This window comes from Dendroctonus ponderosae, unplaced genomic scaffold (genome assembly GCF_020466585.1).
Source record: "Dendroctonus ponderosae isolate FM_Combo_2020 unplaced genomic scaffold, Dpon_F_20191213v2 Dpon_F_20191213_7, whole genome shotgun sequence".
In the NCBI taxonomy this organism is placed as follows: Eukaryota; Metazoa; Arthropoda; class Insecta; order Coleoptera; family Curculionidae; genus Dendroctonus; species Dendroctonus ponderosae.
Genome location: NW_026018916.1, coordinates 10,304,440 through 10,322,805, shown reverse-complemented (window position 1 = coordinate 10,322,805; position 18,366 = coordinate 10,304,440). Strand labels below are relative to the sequence as shown.

At 35.6% G+C, this 18,366-nt stretch overlaps 1 protein-coding gene across 17 annotated transcripts in view; it reads right to left on the bottom strand.

The window, feature by feature from the left end:
* The window catches only part of LOC109542836, a 63,458-nt gene that overhangs the window by 8,194 nt on the left and 36,898 nt on the right, over positions 1-18,366 (bottom strand). For 13 of the 17 annotated variants that reach the window (XM_048668060.1, XM_048668061.1, XM_048668059.1 and 10 more), the window contains 15 exons: positions 15,822-16,033; positions 15,557-15,758; positions 15,417-15,506; positions 14,904-15,037; positions 14,456-14,531; positions 14,169-14,204; positions 13,127-13,289; positions 12,920-13,037; positions 12,312-12,344; positions 11,985-12,050; positions 10,620-10,675; positions 10,395-10,570; positions 6,261-10,033; positions 5,565-5,913; positions 4,442-4,507 (listed from right to left, as the gene is read on the bottom strand). In XM_048668060.1, coding sequence (XP_048524017.1) covers positions 4,442-4,507; positions 5,565-5,913; positions 6,261-10,033; positions 10,395-10,570; positions 10,620-10,675; positions 11,985-12,050; positions 12,312-12,344; positions 12,920-13,037; positions 13,127-13,289; positions 14,169-14,204; positions 14,456-14,531; positions 14,904-15,037; positions 15,417-15,506; positions 15,557-15,758; positions 15,822-16,033 — 5,550 coding nt within the window. The remainder of the gene's footprint in view (positions 1-4,441; positions 4,508-5,564; positions 5,914-6,260; positions 10,034-10,394; positions 10,571-10,619; positions 10,676-11,984; positions 12,051-12,311; positions 12,345-12,919; positions 13,038-13,126; positions 13,290-14,168; positions 14,205-14,455; positions 14,532-14,903; positions 15,038-15,416; positions 15,507-15,556; positions 15,759-15,821; positions 16,034-18,366) is intronic. The other 4 variants (XR_007281906.1, XM_048668074.1, XM_048668066.1 and 1 more) reach the window with 3 other exon arrangements.

The window sequence follows — 18,366 nt, the reverse complement described above, 5'->3', positions numbered from 1 at the left end:
GAAAGGACCATATACATGATGTTGCGTGACAAGATTCTACATAAAAAGTTCTACAGACCTACCTAGATATAGACTCTTAAGAGACACCGATAAAAATCGATTTCTATCAAATAACCTTTAAAGTACTTGGTGCAAATTGATAATTTTTCAATAGGATCGATATTTTTATTACCCTATAGGATAAATGAACTATTTTATAAGGAAAATCATCTATTTTATAAAAAACCACCACTATAAAATAAAATAAAAAAGCATATAAATTTCATTCAAAAATAGAAATCACAGATAAACAAATTAAAAATAATATGTATTTACTTACATAAGCTACAAAATTTAGAAAATAAGTACATCTAAAGAAATAAGAGATTGCGATGATTTCGCGTTAATTTGCGTCGAAATGATGCTAGAAAATCAAACGGTGAATACATTGATTTAGAACGTTTCTTATGCTTAAACTGATAGTTTACATATTATATAAGCTAATACTAACGATACCGCAACGGCAATTAAATTCTTGCTAATTTTCTGGATCTTTATGATTTTCTTTGGGATACCTTGGACTGTTTTTCACTCACTAATTCTCACTGATCAACTGAAACAATTCGCCGGAATTGATTGAAGCAATTTTCATAGTGGATTATCCGACTACCACACCATAACAATGTACACTGACGACAGAATAAATATTTAAGTGAGGAAATCCACTCCGCTGTAATAAGATTGTAACGCGAATTAACATTGAAATAAATATAGCCTGATTACCGATCGTTAAAAAGCAATTTTCTATTGCGACTTTACCGCAACTTAAATGGAACACTGAAAATGTTCGGTTTCGGTAGCTATTACATAAAATTTTCAGAGTTTCAGTTTAAAAATCACTAATTAATTTGTGAGGAATTTAGCGTTGATGAAATTCTGTGATTATATTTTTTCAACTGAAATTACCTTTGATTTTGTCAGCAGTATTGCGGAACGACTATTTTTGACATTAAACTTTTTAAATTTTTTTTATTAATTTTAGACACCAAAAGTAGTGTAAAGTGGAATAGTAAAAGTGTTGGCCTAAGGCTCTGTCAACCGACCAGTATCGACATTTCATTAATTTTTTTAACGTTTACCAGTTTCACTTTTACTATTTTGCTATTATGATCTCTTCGCATATAAGAGCAGGAATTGTGAAATTTTCCCAGCACTAGATTTAATAATTATCGATTTCCGACTTGTAGTTAACTTCCTGCCGATATATGAATTGATTTGCAGCAATAATTTGCATTACTTATCTACAATTGTAGGAATATTATTAAATCTGGAACGTGAGCGAAAAAATAGGATAAAGGCGTTCTTATAAATCATCCGATTTACTTAAGAATAAATTTGTATAAATGTGTCTAGCGGACAGAGGAAGACAATGTTCATTTTCTTCCTCGCGTTTTCCTCTCAATGCGTTGAGTTGCATAGCAAGAAAAATCGTGAAAGTGAATGAGAGATTTTAGTAAATAATGAAAAGCAAAAAATCGTTTCTTTGTTTCATGTCCAAAAGGATTCTAAATCATTTTAATTTTCTGAAGAAAAACGTATTAGAGGATTTGAGGTTTCATAATTTTATAACTTTATAAAAAAGTGTATTTCTTAAACAATTTAAAACAAGTTAGTTGGCATTTGAAAGACATGTTTTCAATTTTCTATAAATACTCAGCAAAACCTACTGTAAGGTATTGGCCCGTAAATCAGCGGAAAATTTGATATGGTGTTTCTATACGAAGTCAGATTCTTTTTGCGAGCTTCTTGCTCTGCTGATTTGTTCCGCAGGAAGGACGTCTGCATGGTATTCATTTCGTTCCCCTGTCTTTGTCCACTCTCACCAAACATCAATTAGAGTACATACACTAAACGTGAACTGTTCCCACACCGTATCATCACTTTTAACAATCTCCACTAAACTAATCTGCGGCAGTGTTAAAAATTTATCAGATAAACGGATTAGCTTTATCCATGAAATCGATTGTTTTGCGATTTTTTTTAACAGTCCAGTCAAAGCGACAAGCTTTTCATCTTGGTCTAGCGTTAAAAAAACGGATCGCAGGTGAAAATTGCTTACGATTTGCGGTTTTTATTACGCATGTAGGTATTATTGATAATTGATAAATAACGGAAACAATTAGGGATGTATTGTCGGAACCATTATTCCTTAGATTCCTGAAGATTCATTTGCTAGGGAATGGAATAAAAATAAAAAATTCACGCAAAAACTCTATTTTAAAGTGTTGATACACGATTCGAGTCAATAAGCAGACACATTACTTACGACGTACAATAACATACAATTGCCATTTGAACGCATTTGTTTGAGAATGTGTTTTAAACCGAAAATTAGGTAATAGTGAAACATTGAAAGTTTTAGATTTCCTTTGTTCTGGGTATTGTGAGTAGCAGATTATCTGCATCAGACAAACTGCATCATTTTCTAAGGTTTAATAATATTTTTTTATCAGTTTTAATTTATGAGAAGAAAGGTCAAAGTTAAGCTCCAGCTATTAACTCTGGCATGTTAATGTGTTTTATTATTAAAAACAGTTTTAAACAAATAGAATTTGTGCAAAATTCCTCGATAAATTAGTACTAGAGCTAAAATAGCTTTTATATTTGATGCGAAATCAAATTTTAAGTATCCCGAAAATCATAAGCCAAATCATTGTATTAAGTTAAGAATCTTGTAAAAAACCGCTACTTGTAGAATGGAACTATTAAACATGCTCATTTCTTTTGTTTAACCATCAAGAAACATTGCGCGAGCCAAAAAATACATACGGAATAAAGAGGACCTCAACTGTACTTGATTTATAAAACAATTTTTTATTTGCAGAAATAAATATTCCTGTCAAGGACCATGTATGCTATTTTCGACTAGTTTAACACTGCTGTATTTAAACCGATTAAACAACCATAAAATCCGTTCCAACAATTAAGATTAACAAATATATTATAAAATCTTCGATTGTCTAAGCACTGTGACAACACTTAAAAATAAACAACAAACCGTTAAACAAAATCACTTCGCGTTGTCGACTCGAAACTTGTTGAAATATGACTAACCTTACAAGGAATTCAATTTTTTTAAAGCCAAGTTCGTATGTGTGCTATAATATTCGAGATCGCATTGTGTATTCTTAAGGCGTGCAAAGATCAACACAATGCTTTATTAATAAAAGATGATCTTGCCTGATTATGGTAATATTATCTGAAATTCAATCCTTTTAGTGTGGGCGGGTGAAATGAAGAGCTTAGTTTTTTTGTGGCGGTATCATTAAAAAACGTGTTTGCGGCATATAAAACAATCGACAGATTACTCGGTTTAATGTGAAAATCTTTTACTGCAGTGTTTTAATTTTTTTTGAATTAGTATGGCGAGGCGAATGCTATAAATTACCGATAAATTTCATGGATGCTTGTTGTTTATAATGAAAAAATATCTGGTTAGTTTTTATTCTAGCCCGAGCGGTATTTACGAAAAATATTACACAAATGTAAATAAGCATTTTTGCGTGCACTCTGGCGAATTTACTTTGATTTTGCAGATAGCTGGAAGAAGGTATTTTTAGAATTTTTATTATGAAATTAACTTAAGAAATTTATACTATTTAATTGTTAAGAAAAGGAGCTTAACTCACATAAAAAATAATTGAGCAAATACACTTTACTTGACTATAAAGCCTTCTAGCTCGAAAATGTCGAACATTATGCATCTATCTAGAGCGGAAATAATTTAATCAGATGCAATAAAAACCTGATATTTTAAGGGAGGATTGTCGATTTTTGAACATATTTCCACACTTTGAAAATTGCAAAATCGGTTTGAATTACTAGTGGGCAATTCTAATGGTCTTAGGTTCTCCCAATTTTGTAAGAAGATTGTTTAATATAAATTCTGATTGATAACTTACCTACCTGTAAAATAATCGCACAAACCAACCCACTTTTTCGCTGCTTATTATGCAAAGTCTGACTAACGGGAACGATTCGTTTATGTTGAAAAAATCGTATAAAAATCTAAACTTAGCTTTTCCTACGTTTTTCCTGATGTTTATCACGGCATGGTACAGACAGCTCGGATTTATAGGTCTGACTTAGGTCATATCGATCATTTTTGCTAAGTTCATTCAGGCAATCGATAAGTTTGTACACATAAACCAGGAAAGTAATAAGGGGTGTCTTTATAGGCCATTATTAAAGGCACCAACATATTCATTAGACAAAGTATGGGCAAATAAATCAGCCAAAGCTAAGTTAATTTAGTTTGGGTTTAATTATTTGGAATGGCAAAATATTCCGGTAGGAATATACAAATGGATTTGGGGATAAAAACATTCGATTTAACTGGTATTTTCGCCCATACTTAAGCAGCCGAATATGTTATAATAGAATATTTCTATGATTATGTTACCTGGTTCTTGGCTCCTTACTGCGCCCTGACTTTTTGGTGGTGGCGGTGGTGGGGGTAAATCTGGCTCTAATTGAAAATTACAAACTAATTCACAAGAATCGGAATCAGAAATATAAAAAATCTGGCAAATATTTGGTCAAAAAAATCGTCTCTGATTGAAAATTTTGCCTCAAAACGGAAATTTGTGTTCAGAGATTTTACTTCTCAACCTTTTTAAACCGAGCGTCAACAAAAATTTCCATCTTAATCTTATTTGGCCAGGGTTTAGTACTCCCAGTGCATCAGTTACAAACACATAATACAACTTTTTCATACCAAGCTGTCATTGATTAAGATACAAGCATAAACAGTTTACAACAATCAATTAATAGAAGAGCCTCAGAAAAGAAACAAAGAGCAAAAATGGGAATTGAATCCAAATTCATAAAATTATAATGAAGCGAAAGATTCCTGCTCCTAATGCGTTTTTCGATGCACGTTAGAGACAAATTGAAGAAAATCGAATTCGTTTTTCTCCAAAATTGGATTTAGACCTATAGGTGAAATGTAATATTGAACATTCTTTCAGAACTTATAAATTTTCAAAACATTGAAACTGGTGAGTTTTTCGGGTTTTTAGACAGTTTTAGACAATATTTTTTGTTTGTTGTGCTCAAAACCTCCAAGTCAGTTCGAGCAAATCACCTCTAAAGAAGTAAGCTTCTCGTGCTTGCGAAACGGCAGGAAGAAATGCTCTTCCACGACCGCCTAAAAACCCGAGAAACTTAACACTTTTAAGCATTGACTACGAACACTTTTGACTGCGAAACATTGCCAGATTTTCTAACTAACAAACGTTGCGAAGCGCTGTTCATGCAGTGTGTTTTTGTATAGTCGAAATGATCATGTTTTTGTGCCGCCTTGGTTATAATTTCTTCAAAATTTTATCAAAGATACTGCTGCTGTAAGCTACGGAGTACCCAAGTTTCCTCAAGTGCCCTCGCTTTGTTATGTTTGGTGCTTTGAGCGTCTTCTAACTGATACTCCTTACTAAAGTGCTCATCTACAATACTCCCAATACCAGTGCTCAAATATCTTGCTCTTTGCCACCTTGAAATGTAAGAGACTGGCCAGAATACCCCACCTTTAGAATACCTTGAAGAAGTCTCGAACCTTTCACTCCTCTTTTCTCCCATTGGCTTCAAAATCGATTGTGGTACCGCTTTTCTAAATGGTGAAGAGCTATTTGGTCTATATCGGTCCTTTCGCACCAGGGAAGTGTCTCTTGAGGCCATTGACGCTTCCGGTGAAGATAAAGATCGCGTGTTGTCTTCCGAACGCGGATATCTATGGGCTATCCAATTGGCCGTAAGATAAGGAGTGATGTCTCTCAGCTCTTTTAGGTTCGGAGATGAAGTGTACATGTGACCCATCAAGGAAATTTCATCCTCATGTTCACGAATTTTGTCGAATTTTTCTTTCATTCGTTCCACCTATTATCCATTAATTTTTGTGTTATAAATACATTATTTGGATTATTATAATATTGTGCAGGGTGTCGAAGACTCAGTTCTTTTTGACTATTCAAGGATAGGAAGTAAATACTGGTTGAGAAAAGGAGGTAGGGTGTGAAGTTGCAGTTGAATTTTGAGGAAACTAGCTAAAAGAAATGTAGAGGTTCTTCGCACAGGAAAATGGGAAACGCGCCTTCTTGCAATCGTCCAACAACTTGTTGCTGGACCATTTGGTTAAAGTATGTTCTTGCAACGAAAAGTAAGGAAAATGTAATTTCTTGGTGCACCCTAGTCAAGATACGGAATTTTGATCTTTAAGTACTGACCTCGCCCACTGGACATCCAAGAATTTCAGCCAACTCTTCCATACTCTTGCTCGCTTCTTTATCAGTTTTATGTTTGGAAAATGAGTACAAACTAGCAATTTTACTGATAATATTAATATGGGGCATATATCGGTCTTCTGCCTTTAACCAAACTGGGGATACCATCCCCCCTCTTTTAACTCGAGAACGGCCACGCCCTGAATAAATTGGGTACTCGTATTTTTTGCGCAAATCCTCCACATGCCCGTATACTTTCAAGTCGTTTTCACTGCGAGATCTCTTCAACTTCTTCTCGCCGAAGAAGTCTTCGAAAAACTCGAATTGCTTCCGTAATTTTCTCACCTCGCCTTTTCTCGCCAATGCCTGAGCTTCTTCGTAGTAGGGAGAGGCTGAGCGACTTCTACTGAGACTATCTATGGAGTTAGCCTCTGAAATCGTTCGAATCGGGCTAATGTCCAGAGCTCTTAAGCGAGACTTTTTCGTGTATTTGTATTCAGATTTCCTGGTGGCTGCCAGAGGCAAAGTTGCGAACTTTACCAGCTCGGTTTGACCAAAAAACTCCTTAAGGCTTTGACACGACTTTGATTGGTGTATTGTTTTGGGTGTACTGTCTTGTTCTGCAGGTTTATTTTCTTCAGGCGGACTGTTTGGTTCCTCACTGCCATCTTCAGCAGGCCTATAGACAGTAGGCACATAAGTTTCTATGTCTTTGGCTTTCTCAAAATACTCCACTTTTTTCTGGACGTCCTGCAAGTTAATAACAGTCTGCGCAGAGTCATCGGTACTGGCAGATTCAGTTTCACTGATTGAGTTTTGCTTCGTAACCACAGTTTCAATGGGTTTTGCCAAAGGCTTTACAGCTTCTCTTGCTATGGTCTTGACATGTGCTTCTTGGGTTGCAATGGCGCCCATCATTTCTTTTCCTTTGATCAAAGGAAGCGCCAGCTTATCCTCTTTGCGCCTGTTGGCAATTTTCTCCAACACTTCCTTGCTTAAAGTATGCGAAATAGTCTTTTTCTCATCTTCGCTCATTAAGTCGTGCTTGGAACTGTCAGAGTTCCTCCTGACTGTTAAATGGGGGATGTACGTTTTTTCAACTTGCCTAGAAACTTCCACTGCATAGTCTTTGGAACAACTGTCCTCAGATGGAGCTACTTCATCTCCATAAATGTCTTGCAGTTGCTTTTTAAGGTTATTTACTTGCTCCATGGATAAGCTGCTCCATATTCTGGAGCCAATTCCATGACTTAGTGGATGGTCGTGATCCAAAAATTTCTGTCTGGTCGATTTTACGCGTCCCTCAGATTGGCTTCGCTTTTCCGATAGAATGTTGGCTAGATTAATGACTGATGTGCCTCGCCACAGAGGCTTATATGTGTCCTTTTTATAATCCATTTCTCGTCGTCTGGCGCTCTCTAGTTGGCTTTCTTCGCATCTGAGCCTTTCGAATTCCTCCTTTAAGTTCTCCACTGATTTTTCTTTGATTCTCAAACCTCTGTCTGCCTCCAGTTTCCATTTGTACTGCTTAACGTCCTTTGGTAGAAACAAAAAGCCTTTCTCTTTCTCGTGGGTTTTTAGATGGTGGTAAAGATGCTGCAGTTCGTGTTCGGCCTTTTCTCTTGATCTTACCTCCATCCATCGGTCGTAGTCGATTATTTCGTTTTCATCTTTCCTTCGCGGTTTTAAGGAGAACTTCTGCTCCAGTTCTCCGACCTTTTCTATGTCGCTATAAAAATGATTGAGTTCCTTGAACTTCTCGTTTTTGTCACTGTAAACCAGGTCTTTTAAGTACACTTGATAGTCTTCACTTCTGAAGGAGTCCAAAGAAGTGGTGCTGTGGTTCAGATCTGGACAAGTATACAATGTTAGCTCTTGTGGCCTGTTCTGCTCTTGTTGGCTTTTGAATTGCATTATTTTCCTGCATGATGGAGATCTAGGAATACGTGGCGAAGGGGGTGGAGAAGATTCTGGCCTATTTTTTCGTCTCACTTCCGGGGAGATTGGCCTACTTGTTTCAGAGAAGAACAGTTTTTTTGGAGGGCTGGGACTTCGCCCCGTGCGTGGTAGTAGAGGTTGCTTTAAAATGGGCGATTTTGGTCGATATGGCTGGCTAAACGTAAGTTTCCTGGGAGGGCTGGGGCTTTGCCTTGAAGACATATATGGTTCTCTACCTAAACCAGAAGGTTTTAGAATCGGAGACCGTCCCCTCACTGCCATTAGTGGAGTGATTGGTCGTGAAGTTTGCGAGAACACCATTTTACTCGGCAGGCTTTTGCTTCGCTTTGAGGTTCCTTGAGTGGAGATGTTCTCGGAAAAAGTTACGGACTTTGGGCTGGCGCTTCTGGATCTAATCACATCCAGGCTGATAAATCTGGAATCAGTCACTGGTTTGGTATGTTTCAAGTAAATTTGCATGGCCCCAATACTGGGCTCTGTCAAAGACGCTCTTCTTCGCGTTAGCTGATTTGTTTTTTCGATCAGCCAGGTGTTCTTCGGCAAAGTGAAAGAGGCTGAAGGCTTCATGTTGCGCAGAAATAAGTTTCTGAAGAAATGATTTGACTCTAGAGTGAGCATTTGGGGACAAGTGACGGGTGTTTTGATGTTGGCAAGTTTTTTGGCCACTTCAGCACCTGTTGCTTTACTCAGGCACTTTTTGTCTGCAGCATTTTGCTTGAGGGTTCCATTGATTTGGTCCTTCTTGGTTTTTGGCTGCGATTTTTTTCCCTCAGTCTTTGCACTTGATTTCATGTTGGAACCCACCGTTTTTCTCTTAGGGGAATTCAACGATTCAGTTGAAGTTCGGCTTTTTTGCCCAATTGTAATTCGAGAGGTTTTCGGCGATAGCAATGGTCTTTTGATGGAAGACTTTAAGATTTGTTTGCCCTTCTCAGTGATTCCAATTTTGATCGGTAGGGAGTTTCGGTCACGTAGCGGAGCTAAGGATTCTTTGTACTGGGCATGACACTTTGAAATGTTGGTAATGCCCTTTTTGACTTCAGTGGGTGAAAGCAGCTCATCAGATTTAGTTTTTACTAGCTTTGATTTGGAGCTAAGCACAGGCAAAGTGAGATCAAACTTTCGTTTTTCACTTCCGAAGGTCTTAACAGGGGTGGATGTTCTAGAGCTGAGGCTTTCAGTTGAGCTCTTTTTGCTGATTATGCTTCCAGTTGATCCACTTTTGTAGAGTCCCCTCTGCTGGGGTTTGTCTGCACTTATTCTGGTGCTACTCTGAACTCGTCGAGCTGATGTTTTCGGGTCACGACAACTAGATAAGGTTGAACTGATCCTCGATCTCAGATCCGGAGATGCGCTGATGCTCTTCACAACACTCAGCTTGGAATTCGAGTCTCCTTTTCTCTTTCCACTAGGGGTCAATTTGCACGTAATCTTGTCTCTAAGGTAGTTTACGTTGGACTTATTCATGCTACTTCCCGAAGTAAAGCAAGTTTCATGTCTCTTGCATGTGGAATTTTTATCGGTTTTGACTCTCATTGTACTGATCAGTCTCAGTGTCGTATTATTTCTTGAGGACCGTCTCTTGGGAGGCGAGGGAGGAGGCGTTGGTGCAACTGGAGGGCCAGACGCGCTGTCCATTTGAAGAGTCGAAGGAGCAGTTCGTTTAAAGTTTGCAAACGTTTTCTGATGCATAGTGGCCGGATAGCAAAAGTACTCTTGCGGTGGTATCAGAAATTCGTTGGGCGGAATAAAGCTCTTGTGTATTCGGATTTTCGTCAGGGTTGGAGACATTGGGAAGAACTCCACCAGGTCGGTTTCTGTGAAATCGTTTTTATTACGCATTGTTTCAAGGATGTTCAGTTGTTAACTGGGTGCTCTTCGTGTCCTGGAAATGTTTCAATGTGTTGTGTGTGTTTGCTGATACGTGTTATTGTAGCTATTTAATTAATTGTTTATAAAAAATAGCGCCACACCTGAAAATTTATTGGCTGTGAAATGTTAAGTAAGTGATTAACCATCAGGCACACCTTGTAGTAGAACCCACCACCTTAGTACAGGGTCGAGTAAGAAGCTAAAACAACATGCAAAGAGCCAGTTCACTACTCCAGCTCAATTTTTGTTAATATTAATTATTATAGAAGGCTTTAGTTAGATTTGAAATGTAAGCAAAATGCATACCTTTCGGTCGCTCCGGAGCCGGTTTTCTCAACCCCTGGAAAGGAACATCGCCGCCTTTTTGTATCATTTTGTAAACTTCGCGTTGATCTTTGGGGCTCAGTTGACTGGCTGCCGTCTCTTCTTTTCTCTTGAATACCAATGTTGAGTCACTTTCATAACCGGATTCTTTCAACGCCCTAAGAAATATATTCAATTTGGCTGTTGAGGCATGTGATCGGCACTTACTGATTGATAAAGCTTCTGGGCTTTTGCGGCGGAACGCGACTTTGCTGCTCCAAATGCTAAAAATTCAAAAAATCTACATTATTTCTTGATTACTAAACTGGGAAATATTGTTAAGTCCGTATCCAAGTTAGCTCCTTTAGGATGTGTGGTTGACCAACGGATTAATAGCTCACAGTAACTCATGCCACAATAATTCATGCTTCAACTGGTGCTGGGTAGTGTACGAGATTAGGGGCTCAAAAATTTTAAATGACTTTCTGGTATTTTTTTTGGGGGCCAGTTATTATTCAACCTCAGAAAGTCAGTTGCAATTTTTGGCCAGTTAGAAGACAAGTCTATAATACTCAATTCAAAACACTCAGATACACATTCTTTGGCTTAACAAACAAGGTAAACTTAATATATATAAGTTATAATTGTTCTGGAAAATGCTTTATTTGAAAATGGTTGCACAAACTGGTCTGCAATGGATTTTTCCTGCAGATGTTCATGAACGTATCATTAGAAGTATCTTACGAAATTAAATGTATGAAGTTGGCAGGCATGAATACAAACCATTTGCTTAAAAGTACCAATCAAGACCAATGTTTTGCTGTTAAAACTTTTCAGCTTAGAGAACTAAAAGTTACATTGTAGATGCTTATTGAAATGAGAACTGTTTTTCAAAACCGAAATTCTTTAAAATTTGATGAGTCGATTTTTTTGAGGGAAGACGGTGCGCTTTATCTGGTGAACACAATGGCTTTATAAAAAATTGCAGAACGTTTAACTTGTTCACAAAAAAAACTTTTTTCGAACAAAAGTTGCAAGATTTTGGAGAAGATGCAAGCAGCATAGCATTTCCAAATGTTTACAGCTCATTGATTTGTGAATAAGCTGGTGAAATCCGTAGAGTTTCTTAATTTTTAAGCTTTTCGTCGACATTAAAAAAGTTAAAAGAGAATTACCTACTAAAAAGTCACCTTAAAATTTCGGCGTTCTGTATACTGAAAGAAAAGAGCTTGACTGAAAAGTGGCATATGTTTTTATTTTGGCTACAAATTTACAGTTAAATGGTTGGTCTTTGTTGTGCATTACAGTTCAGTTAAAGGAAACATTTTTCTCATTGTCTCAAAGTCATTGTGGAGTTACAGACGCAAACGTTTAACTCACTGCTCAACAACTGATATTAACTTAAATATAAATTTAAAACGATTAAGCAGCAATAATAGTGTATTCTCTTGGTTTCATCTTGGTAAAATTAAGCAAAATGGTTCTCAACAAGTCAAACAATGGCACAACCAAATTATAAGGAGCATGACAAAAGTGTGAAAGATAAAACTAGAGAAAAACTTGTGTGTTTATGCATGCTTTTCAGCATCTTACAGATTTGGCCATCGCCCTGACTAACATGACATCATAGCTGGGTAACGCCGAATTTTCATCTAACCACTTTAACGGAGAGACACAAATGTTAGTCACTAGTTTAGCAGAAAAAAATAATTTTAGTAGTGTGTAACATTAATAATATTTCGATAAATTATTGGTGAAAGGATTCGATAAAAAAAACTCCGTTTTGTTATGAATGTGAAGTTGCTTTCAGCAATAAGATATCGAGAGAAATTGGTGAGTGGGTTTTGTGTCGTCAGGTAACATTAATTTGTGTGACTGGAAATGAAATCTGTGGGTTAATAAATGTAAAACTGGTCGTACCCCGTCAAAAATATCCATAACTTCGTCCCACCACTAAAAGGAAAATATAAAAATGTAAAATTATCGTCAAAGGACTTCACAGAGCTGAGTTACAATGTCAAATCGTATATTTATTTAGCAAATTTTTCAGTGCAATAAAATTAGTATCCGGTAATTCATCAAGAAAATTGAGTCATTTTTATTAAATATACAATTGAAAGATGAAGCTTACAAATATCGTGTATATTGATATCATTATTAGCAATACTAGTTAACGCAAGTGCATTGCAATATGAACGCAAGTGCATTCATAAGAGAGAGTTGGCTTTTTTGTTATTAGTAAATATATTCCCGTTTTGTGCAAAGAAAACTACAACTGCGGCTGTTCAGCAAATACGATTGAAAATGCGATAATATTAACATACACTTTTCTTTTGGCCCGATGTTATTCTACTATTTTCTTCCTAGATTGCAATTGATTATTGTCCATGCTAGAAGTTTTTACTACTATTGCTATGACTGCTAGACAAATTCGTTTAATTTTATTTACATTTTTGGTCTTTGTTATCAATTTGCTTTTAAGTCAGTCGTACTGTGGGAAGAAATCGAAGATGTACAAACTTATTTACCTGTTTTGCTTCCTTTTCAGAAATAGAAGAGTGGCCGGGTCGGTAGTTTTCAATTCGACCCGGCTGATTGTTGTACTTTACATGCGAATTTCTTATAATATCTGATGAGGAGTATGATCTAAAATAGAAATAAGCAAATAATATCGTTGGTCCAACTTTTCTAGAATATTTCAAGCTATAATTAATGCGTGAGTTGCTTGTACTCACTTCTCAGGAACGTTTCGAGGCATTGTTGAATTATTACTGATATAGCGTGGAGTTTGGGGAGTTCGTCTTCGATCCAATGTTTGGTATTTGTACTCGGTGAAATCACTATCGTATGCCCCCGGCTCGGGTTCAGATAGGTAACCAGAAGAATAGGGGTATTGGGCTAAATATTAAAAAGTTACAGGTTAAGTGAACAAATTAAAAAAAAATTATCAATCGTACATTAGGAGAAGATATCGGAAGCGATAATTTTGAAGTAGCAACAGAAAATAGTAAACTCTTGACTTGAATTGACCATGTAGGCATTTAAAAACCATCTTGATCCATCTGTACTTGAACCCTTAGCCAATAAAACACACTCGTAAATTCTCGGAATGAGCGTTTAACGTTTTCCTTGTGGGGATTACCTTTCAAAACATAGCTAATCCAAATTTATTTTATAGCCACAAGTTCAGGCAACTGTTCTTTCCACTTGCACTCTTATTTTAATTGAAATTAGCGATTATTCTTAAATAGATCCCGTTCAAACATTTGAGCAGCTAAAGTCTCACGTAATAAACAAACAAGATCGTAAAATTGCGCTCAGTTTGTCGTTAAGAAACGGGAGAAAATCTCGTAATTCGTTCGAGTTTATCGGCATAAAAATTTGAATAAAGTGATAAGCACTGATATATTGGCTCGATGAAAAATTGAAGAGGTAATGTGAGTTGTTCTAAATTTTGCATATAAGATTGCCGTTGATAGATTGAGTCATCGATTGATTGAAGCTTAATAAATTATATTAATTGGTTAAATAGTCTATAAATTGCGAGAAATTTTGAGCATGTTTCACAAATTGAACATACAGCATCAATGGATTCGATTATGATGAGGGCAAATCAACGAAAAACCGATTATATCCGAAAGGTCAAGTATTGCTCATATCAAGTCAAGTATTATCAATAAAACGTTCACACTTTGGTGAACGATGTTATCACTTATTATACATAACTCGAGCTATTGTTTCATAATTGAAGATTGTAAAACATCTGCATTTTCTTACCTCGTTTTTGTTTGTATTTAATTGTAACATATTCGTCTGAAAAAAAAATACATAATTAATTTAATTAATAAAATAAAGAATGAAAATATTAATCACTCACATCCAGTCATGAAGATGAAATTATCTAATTCAACTTTACAGAAGTTAAACTAAGATAATTCCATAAAATGTTCGCAAAAAAACCTTGATGCATTTAAAGAAGTGTGAGTTTTTTAACCGTCTAGGAAGAGGTCTAAAGTCACAATGTGACACACAAAATTTTAATATATTTATTAACTTGTTCTTACCTCTGTGTGGCTTCTGTTTATGGATTGTATCATACATCCGCTTATACCACTTTGATTGGTCTTCATTTTTGACTTCCTGTTCCACAAAGTAAATTTCCATTAAAATTTTTAACTCTATTTATTAATGTAGGTACAACCTGAGAATCAATATCATAGCTTTTTGCCAATATGCCATAGCCGAAAGGATTAGTGAATTTTCAGAGTAAAGATAAGATTAAAAATCGGATAATCAGGCAAATAGTTTGGAAAAAGATAAATTTGGACTGTTATTCGTTCAACGATGGTAGATATGTTTCTTTATTGTCGCCATTAAACAGTTAGTTGGCTTTCCTCAATGAATTGGGATTAATATGTCAAAGGAGGTAGGATGATTTAAAGGATTTTTAATAATTTATTGGGTCTATTGGTTATTTAACTTTCTGTTGTGAGTATTAATTTATTTCCTTACAGATCTTAAAATTAAGGGCATTCCATCTTTGGTTGTTGGCCCAATTCCCTCAAATTTCCTGGGGGCCAGGTCGGCCATTTTTCTCGGTCTTTCGCTGTCTGATTCGCTCGTATACTCGTTTTTGATGTGATATACTAAAAAAATAACACTTTTATTGGAGATGTGTAATGGTTCTATACGGGAGAAGAAAATTGTAAAACCGCCCAGAAAACTCCCTAACGGTTTTTAGTTTCTAATCGGATATGGCAATTTATTAAACATCAAAAACTGCAGTTAGAATTTTTTCTTAAACTGTAAAAATATCTATTATATTGCCAATAGCGCACTCCTGCTGTCGCTTTCATCGTTCTCAACAAGAAACATTTAAATAAAAGTTTCCTAGCCGTTTACTGAAATGAACGAACGCCTTGCATCTTCAGAAAAAATACTGAAAGTTTCCTGGAACTGACGCGATTTAATGAGAATACTATGAAATAGTCGAGGAAAACTTCGGTTGAACAATCCGATACTTACATATTTCACCAGGATATTTAATCGGAGGTCGATCGTTTGGTAGCTTCCTATCTTGGTTCAGGTACTGAGCGCCTCTGGGCAACTGTCCTTCTAAAATTCGCAATTATTTGCTGGTTTAAAGAATAGTCAGATCGAAGTACCTCTGGCTTTCTGCAGTAAAGTAATGGTGGGATTTTGCGCCCTCGGGAGCCTCGGACTGGTGGAAAAACTTCCAAAACCAGGTGACGATTGACTAGTGGGCAATCTCCTATCCAATGTGGAAGACAAATGCAAAGCTGTATCACTGCTACCTTCTGGAACTTTCCAGGGAGGTTCAGATGTTGAATCTGGTGTTGGAATAGTCTAAAAGATTCAAATAGCATAGATGATAGATAGATGAGTTGGAGGAATTAGATAGTGATTTACCTCGGATCTTGTTCGGTTTTTTCGACCTAACACAGGTGATTGGAAGTTGAGAGGTCGAAACTCTTTGCGTTCAACCAGAGGGCTGGAATTGGCACTTTTTGGAGTCCATATGGGTAAAACTGGCTCATTTTCAGAATTCTCAGAACAGGTTCTTTGGTATTGTTTGCCCGGAGGCGATGGGGGGCGACGAGGTTGGCCTGGCGACCATATACCTAGGAAAATCATCCCCGGTTCAGTATTTAATTGAGAGTTTTTCAAATGATAAGTTGATCCACAAGTTAGGAGTTTTCCAAGAAGTACTGATCAAAGTTTTTTACTTCAGTCTAGTAAAAGCTTTCGAGCGAAAAAGCTCTAAGTATGCAAGCCACTGAAATTTGCAAATCTTCATAGACATGAAAGCTCAACTCTTTGAATTTTTCACCGTTATAAAAGCGCTTCTAAAACATATTGAAATTTTTGAGTTTTTATGGATCAGCTTACGCAAATGCCTTGTTCGGTACAAACAAATAGGTAGTTTACATATGTTAGTTTATGCAAAAATGACCGTAAATCACTGCTTGTTAAAAACAGGCAAATATGGTTTACTGCTCAGCTTAACAAATTCGTCATATATCCAAGCATGCATCATTAAAAAGCTTCAAACACATTAAAAAAATGTTATTTTTCTCCTGTAGATCCTATCCTCTTTTAGTATTCTTTCAGCTATGAATATCAAATTCGGGATCGTTTTAATCGAAAGAAGTTGTGTAACATTTTCTTGTGCTTAGGTAGTTTATAAATTGGTGAATAAACCTAAAAAGTTCACAACTTCGTTAACGCTCAAATTAATACTCAAAATTCTTTTTGGTTTTTCTTTTTAAAACTAAAATTGTTTCCTTTTTTTTTAAACAAATTTAATATTTCTTAAATAAATACTCTCATTACTCTATCAAACCTCAATAAATCTAATCCTTGTAACAGTTTAAACCTCTTGATCATTTTCGGTAAAGCAAAAGATCAATGGAAAGGTTACCAGGTCATCTTTTAATCTAGATAGATATGCCATAAAATAAGTGACGAAGCTGTGGCTGGGTGGTTCCCATAGAAATATGTTAAAGTTTTGAATTCTGGAAGCAATTCACTTAAAATTCGTAAATATGCAATGTTCTCGTGAATTTACCAAATTGTCGATTTATTTCCTCAAAAAGAACGTGGCTGTTTTCAATTAAGTTGCATAGTACATCCTGAATCAAGAACATCTCTGCTTAATTGAAAAAGTTCAAGAGTCTAAATCTAGGGAGCGAATAGCTCACAAGCAGAATTTCTAAATTCGCCAGAAATAACTATAAAATGTATTATTACTTTTTGTCTTTAATATTGTAAAGTTGAAGAACTACACTAATGTGTATTTCAGCAAATTTCTTCCTGTTATTTCTTGTGATTTGTTTACCGTCTGGGGTTTTCTTTGGATATTGATTTTTAGCTAATTATCTTCATGTTCGCTTTTCCTTTGTTTATAGGCATATCTTTTAATGGAACTTTCTCCAGTCTGCTATTTAGAGGTTGAACAAAATTTTTTGTTATGTTTTAATGTTTGTCAATTTAAGATGAAAACTGCATTTTTTTTATAGATATTGAACTTTTTGCCTTTTTGTAATCGGTTGTAATCAGAATTGGCAACTGCAGCTTTTCATGCTTATTTTGGGTAAGTTGGAATTGAACGATTGAAAGGGTAAACCGAACTTACACGCTTTATTTTCAACAAATAAAGTTTCTTGAAACTCAAAAAACAAAACGTTACAAACAAGCGTAGATATATCGATAAAAAGTATTTTTTATATAAAACAGCAAATTAAACCTGCTTGAAATAAGCATTTTTCTGTATTAAGACATGAATCTAGAATTTTTCAGGAAGGTCATCAAGACTACAATCTTGAGATTCATCTAATTTTCAAAATCTTTCCGCTTTTTTTTGGCTAGTATTTTGAGAACCAGTTAGTTGAGCCTCATTTATGAATTGAACTGCGCATTTTCATACAATAAATATTAATTTAGAAACAGTTATAATTTTGATACAAAAAAATTCCATTATTGCTCTATTTTTTTTTCTAAACCGTGTCTAATTTTTCACTAGTATTTTGGGTGCCGATTGAACAAAGATCACAGAAATACGTATTTTTCTATTTAAAACTTTTCTATAAAATGTATTTATATAAATCTACGAAACGTATTTTATCAATTTTCAAATAACATTTTTTAGGAATTCGAAGAGGTAATAATTGTTAGGACAAAACATTGAGACTTAATTTAATAAACGTCACATACTACTTATTATTAGTATTTTCTTAAACGTTTTTTCAATCCACATTTTTCTATTCCTTGATGACCGTTATGCAGTAGTTGACTGAACCAAGCATTGGTTTTTTCATGACTCTTTACAGTTACACAAAAACGTTGAGCAGAAAAAACTAAATCAAGTTACAATCGCCTTATCACTAAGACTGCATTTCAGCCAGACGCAATTCAGCATCTTAGTGTCTATTGTTTAAGATTGTTTTCCTTAACA